The 6,380-nt window shown below is 45.8% G+C and overlaps 1 protein-coding gene across 1 annotated transcript; it reads left to right on the top strand.

Moving 5' to 3' along the window:
- Nucleotides 1-322: 322 nt before the first annotated feature.
- MC3R (melanocortin 3 receptor) lies at nucleotides 323-2,815 on the top strand. Its single transcript, XM_020905138.2, has one exon. It carries the CDS (start codon nucleotides 388-390, stop codon nucleotides 1,357-1,359), a length of 972 nt encoding a protein of 323 aa, XP_020760797.1. The 5' UTR covers nucleotides 323-387; the 3' UTR covers nucleotides 1,360-2,815.
- The last annotated feature ends 3,565 nt before the right edge of the window (nucleotides 2,816-6,380 follow it).

Genomic DNA, 6,380 nt, shown 5'->3' with positions numbered 1-6,380 from the left:
TGACTGGTTTTCTGTTCCCAGGTGGGGATGTGAGAGGGGGAAAGAGAGAGAGAGAGAGACAGAAGGAAGGTAAGAAGGGAGAGAGAGAGATAAGAGTTTCTCTAAAACTCATCATCCTGGAGAAGCACTGGGAAGTTTTCTGTAAGAATCCAAGCTGACTTTTTCCTCTGTCTCTCGTTCTCTCTCTCTCCCTACCTGTCTCTCTCTCTCCCTTTCTCCAGCCTTTTATTCTGGGAAAGAACAAAATCTAAGTGTACACTGGACAAGCATCTAAAACCAGGATCTGGGGGGAGAATTTTTTTTTTCTTTCCTGAAAGCAGCAGCAGCAGCCACAGCCTCGGGACCCTGCTGGAGCCCCCGCTCCAATCAGCCAGCTGTCTGTGAGCAATGAATGCTTCGTGCTGTCTGCACTCAGCTCAACCAATGCTGCCTAACAGCTCAGAGCACGTCGCTGCCCCTTCCTTCAGCAACCAGAGCAGCAGCCGCTTCTGTGAGCAGGTCTTCATCAAGCCCGAGGTCTTCCTGGCCCTGGGCATCATCAGCCTGCTGGAAAACATCCTGGTCATCCTGGCCGTGGCCAGGAATGGCAACCTGCACTCCCCCATGTACTTCTTCCTCTGCAGCCTGGCCGTGGCCGACATGCTGGTGAGCGTGTCCAACGCCCTGGAGACCATCATGATCGCCGTGGTCAACAGCGACTACCTGAGGTTGGAGGACCAGTTCATCCAGCACATGGACAACGTCTTCGACTCCATGATCTGCATCTCCCTGGTGGCCTCCATCTGCAACCTCCTGGCCATTGCTGTCGACAGGTACGTCACCATCTTCTACGCACTCCGCTACCACAGCATCATGACCGTGAGGAAGGCACTGGCCCTGATCGTGGCCATCTGGCTGGGCTGCGGCATCTGCGGTGTGGTGTTCATCGTCTACTCCGAGAGCAAGATGGTCATCGTGTGCCTGGTCACCATGTTTCTTGCTATGCTGCTGCTCATGGGCACCCTCTATGTGCACATGCTCCTCTTCGCCCGGCTGCATGTCAAGCGCATCGCCGCGCTGCCACCGGCTGATGGAGCGGCCCCACAGCAGCACTCCTGCATGAAGGGGGCGGTCACCATCACCATCCTGCTGGGGGTCTTCGTCTTCTGCTGGGCCCCCTTCTTCCTCCACCTCATCCTCATAATAACCTGCCCCACCAACCCCTACTGCGTCTGCTACACTGCCCACTTCAACACCTACCTGGTCCTCATCATGTGTAACTCTGTCATCGACCCGCTGATCTACGCCTTCCGGAGCCTGGAGCTGCGCAACACCTTCAAGGAGATCCTCTGTAGCTGCAACAGCATGAACTTGGGATAAGGCGTGGGGCCCCGGCAAGGGTTCTCAGTCTGGTCACTTCCCACCCTCCAGCTGGCCCAGGTGTTTAGCAACAAGGCAGACAACTACTTACAAGATATAAAAGAAAATGTTACCAGTCATGATCCTATGTGTCTTTTTGTTTTTAAGCTTGCAGAGAGCCTTTTGTTGAAAGGGCAAAACGGTATACAACAGGCTCTCTGAAAGGATGCCTACGTGGGTAAGTCACAGCTCTGATTTCTCAAATAGTCCCTGGGGGGAATCCATGGAGGCTGCTCTGAGTGCTGTCTGCATTCATTTCCATGCACCCAGGGTCTTGGACCCCTGCCTGCACCCTGCTTTCCATCCACTCCTTCATGCTTCAGGTCAAACAGACTCAAGGATTTGTAACAGTAAGGGTAGCTGGAATCTCCCCCAAGCAAACCTGTTACAGCTACCAACCCCCAGCTCAAATGGCTTTACTCTCATTTCATAAGAGACTAGACTTCTAGTCTATTACTCTATTGATGGTAAAACAACTTCCTAAAAACAATGACCTCCTTGTGGAAGAAGTAATGCTATGCTGTTTGCCCCTCTTCTTGACTCCTTTGACCACCCCCACCCCCCCACAGAAGTAGCATGGGAATGGAACCCACTTCTATTTTTGTTAGTATGTTGTGTTATTCTATTTTGTGCTATTATGATTGTTTCTGTTGTTGTTGGGTTTGTTTGCATTCAACACAGGGCATCTTTCAAAACTCTAATGAAAGAGAGGTAAAGTGCTTTGGAAAATCAGAACATACCCATGTATGAAGTATTTTGATACCTTGCTATTTTAAGGTATATATTTCCCTATTTTAAAAAGGCAAATTTTTCCTATGATTTCTTTTCTGTCTTTAAAACACGAGAGGGAATTGTGGGTGGGAAGGCATGTGTCTCAAGAAATTGCTGGACTGTAGTTTCAGGGAGTTAAACTCTGAGCTGCCTGTGACTTTTTTGAAAGCTGTTTTGCTTATAAGAACTGTGTCTCTGTCACAGGTTTTCTATGTGATGTGATGATGTTTGAAGGAGGACAGTTTCTGGTTCACGGTTCCTTTTGTTCGACATGGTGTTAAAGTTGGGTGACCCTGTTGTCAAGGTCTATACTGAATCAAGTAAAGAGATTCACTCCTGTGAACACAGGGTGAGCCTTGCTGATGAGCTCTGGCCACAGCTGTGTGCTGCGAGCATCTGTCAGATCCCCTTCCACCCCAGAGGACTTCAGACCGTACTTTCTGTTTGTCCCCACATTCCTCTCTTCCACGAATTCTTACCTTTTGCTGTGTCTTTGATATACAACTGTGTATTTCTCTTGTGCTGTAATATACTGAGGCTTTCTGTACTTGATCTGTGCTAATGTGAACAATAGGATTTGTTTCTTGCTTTGGTTGTGATGTTTGGAAATAATAATAATAAAAAAAAGGCTTTTGTGGCTGATAAACGTGTGTCACATTGAACCACACCACCCGGAAGCACCCCACTGGCTTCTGTTCATGCCGTCTACTGCAATTCCGTGATTACTTTGTCAATGGCATAAACATCCCCATTGACAGCACTGCTGGCCTTTTCTAGGGCAATGCTTTTTAGCCAAACTACAAAACTCTCCCATTTAGTTTCCAAAAATATCAGGTTGAAATTCCTGGGCCACTGTCACTCTGCATTATTTTAATCGAGACACCAAATAATAGGTCTTGTCCACTGCCTCCCGGAAAATTGATGTGGAAAATGGGGAATCGAATTCTTTGAAAATGGTATTGACAACTCTAGGGATTATGATGTCCTTTTTCTATGTAAACAAGATAAAAATAACATACTTTGCACTCTATTATATTAGCTTTCACATTATTTCATTTATATTGTCAACAAGTCTCTGACACAGATGAATCACTTTACAGATGAAAAACCTTTGTCCCCAACATGAGTGCCCAAGAATGCCCAGCTACTTCAGGGTCTCTGTATAATTTGTGCCATGAGGCTGATGTCTTTTTGCACCAACATAATGCTGCCAACAGTTTTCCATAATCAAAACAGATCCAGCTGCCCAGAGCAGTGCTTCTGAACAGAAACATCTGCTGGAATCACCCAGGATCTTGCTCAAGCACTAAAGCTAATTCAACAGGTTGGGAGTGAAGCCAAAGGTTCTGAGTTTCTTTTTTTTTAATCCTTTATTTTTTAACTTATTTTTAATTAGAGTATAATTACTATACAATGCTGTGTTAGTTTCTGCTGTATAATGATGTGAATCACCTATAAGTATACATACATCCTCTCTCTTGAGCTTCCCTCCCACCCACCCACCATCCCACCACAGAGCATCGAGACGAGCTCCTTGTGCTATATAGCAGCTTCCCAAAAGCTGTTTGACACGTGGTAGTGTGTATATACGTCAATGTTACTCTCTCAGATGCTGAATTTCTGAGTCTGACAAGCTCCCACAGGGTATGGCTGCTGGTCTGGGGACCACCTTTTAACTAGCAGAGACAAAAAAAATAAAAATAAAATAGCAGGGACACGGCACTTTTACATGAGCACAATGCACAGTCAAAAATACACATCCACAAGCAGTGCTGACCCCATGCCAGGAACTGTGCTAAGTTCCTTTCAGACACTTGATTCTTTGATCTCTGCATAACCCCTTGAGGCAAACATGAGGCTCATCCTTATTTTATAGATGTGGCATCTGAAACTCAGGGAAGTAAAGAAGTCTACAGAAACTCAGCTACAAGTGGAGAAGTGGAGATTCAAACTCGGGGTGTCCACCCATACCCCCAGGTCCAACCCAGACACCCTAGTGCCTCTCCTGGAAACAGCAGCATTGAACGATGGCCCAATGACCCCAGAGGCACGTACTACCATAGAGAGAGGCTTTAAGGACTATTTCTACAAACACAAGTCCAGACGTTCATAACAGAGCCTCCATTGAGCTGTCATAAAAACCAAGAAGACAGTTCATCATTTTACTTGCTATACTCTTCCGAAGTCTGTGGGTACCTGTGGAAGTGTACCCGTTTCTGGGGTGAATGACCCTGGATGTCAGGCTGTTACTCTCTCCTCCACAACCACTTCCCCAGATTTCATACAGGAATCTACTGTGCATTTTAAGCAGTGGGACAGTCAGGTTCAAAATACACTTAATGTTTGGAAATAAAAGCACATTCTATCTTCATTCATTGTATTCACTTTCACCCCCTATCGCCAAGGCAGAATCACCACAGAGGTTGACTCCTGGCACCCCTAGAAATCATCTCCTGTGGTCCTCATTTAAGTTGAAGTTTTGAGCTTAATTGTGATGCCTTTTTATAGGACTGGGGCTACAACACACCCAAGCCTTCGTGGATGAAAACATTTACCTACCCTCACCTTCACTAAAATCCGTTCTCCACACAGCAGCCCGTGCAATCATGTAAAGATCTAATCAGATAATATCACACTTTTGCTCAAAACTCTTCAGTGGCCTTGAATAAAATTCCACTTCCCTATCCTGCCCTACAAGATCAGACCAGTCAATCCTAAAGGAAATCAACCCTGAATATTCATTAGAAGGACTAGTACTGAAGCTGAAGCTCCAGGACTTTGACCACTTGATGTGAAGAGCTGACTCACTGGAAAAGATTCTGATGGGAAAGGTTGAGGGCAGGAGGAAAAGGGGGTGACAGAGGATGAGATGGCTGGAAGACCTCACTGACTCAACAAACATGAGTTTATGCAAACTCCCAAGAGATAGTGAAGGCCAGGGAAGCCTGGTGTGCTGCAGTCCTTGGGGTTCCAAAGAGTCGGACACCACTGAGTGACTGAACAACAACCATGCCCTAAAAAGTCCTAATAATTTATTTCCTCCAGTAAGCCCCCAACCCTCCCCCCAGTCCTGGCCCATACTCACCCCTCAATTGGACTCAAACTCACTGTATTCATTCCAGCCCCAGGAAATTTGTACCTGTTGTTTTCTGACAAAATGCAGAATACAAGCACACCCTTTAAATGAAGAACTCAACCTTTCTCTTGTAAAAACACTTATTTGAGAGCCAAATTCAGTAAATGACAATAACAGCAAAACTCATTACCTGGTATAATTATGTGCCAGACATTGGACTAAGCACTTAGATATAGTAACTCATTGAATTTTCATGAAAACCCTATGAAATAATAAGCACTATTAAAGTCTTGACTTGTAGAAAATGGAATCTTATTTGTAGGATCATGGAAGAGGTTAATCATCCAGACCCGGGCTGCTCGGAATTTGGAGAGCAGAGCTAGGACTCAGCCAGTCAGGCCCCACGGTTCATGTGTTGCCCACGGATCCACTGTGCGAGGTAGCACGTGGCCTGTGGCTATGCTGTCCAGGCTTGGATGGGCTTCAGCAGCTCTCAGCCCCAATAGAGAACTCTGTGTACTTTCTACCAGAAGTATTAACAATGAATACACAGAAAAATCCTTACACATTCTCCTTTTTGCCATGTTTTCATTAGGCAACACAGAAAGCCTGTCTACCGCCAGAGGCATCAATTGAATGAAAGTGGGAAGCAGCTAAGGAGGTGAGTTGCTCAAGTCAAAGAAACGCATTTTCCATGAAATACCTGAATAACTGGCTCATTTCCCTGAATGTTATAGAGCACTTGTCTCACCTTAATGATAGATACTGAGAAATAAAGAAGAAAGAAAGATTCTTTCTGCATTTCTAATTACAGGAGGAAAAGAGTCCTGCCTTGAGTTTATTCCATTCATGCCAGTACACTGCTGGATTCTAAGAGGCTGGCATCTTCCAATTTGTCATCAGCGGGCACGCGAGAGCAAGGTCATTGATGGTCCTTTAGGGTGAATACCACAAGAGGTGCTTTGAAGGACTCTATTTATCAGGAAAGAAAATGGTTTGCCTCTCTCTGAAAACACTGGGGGCGTCAATAAAGGAAACTCTGAGCTGAAATTCAGGAGAGCCTGGGACTTGGCATGGCTCTAGGCTGGTGTGGGCATGGACAACTCTCTCACTGAAGACTCTAGACTTCAGTCAC

This window comes from Odocoileus virginianus, chromosome 9 (genome assembly GCF_023699985.2).
Source record: "Odocoileus virginianus isolate 20LAN1187 ecotype Illinois chromosome 9, Ovbor_1.2, whole genome shotgun sequence".
Taxonomy (NCBI): domain Eukaryota; kingdom Metazoa; phylum Chordata; class Mammalia; order Artiodactyla; family Cervidae; genus Odocoileus; species Odocoileus virginianus.
This window is presented reverse-complemented; position numbering and strand designations above follow the sequence as displayed.

Coding starts and splice junctions, on each gene's coding strand:
- MC3R (XM_020905138.2), top strand. CDS start 388: ATGAATGCTTCGTGCTGTCTGCACTCAGCTCAACCAATGCTGCCTAAC.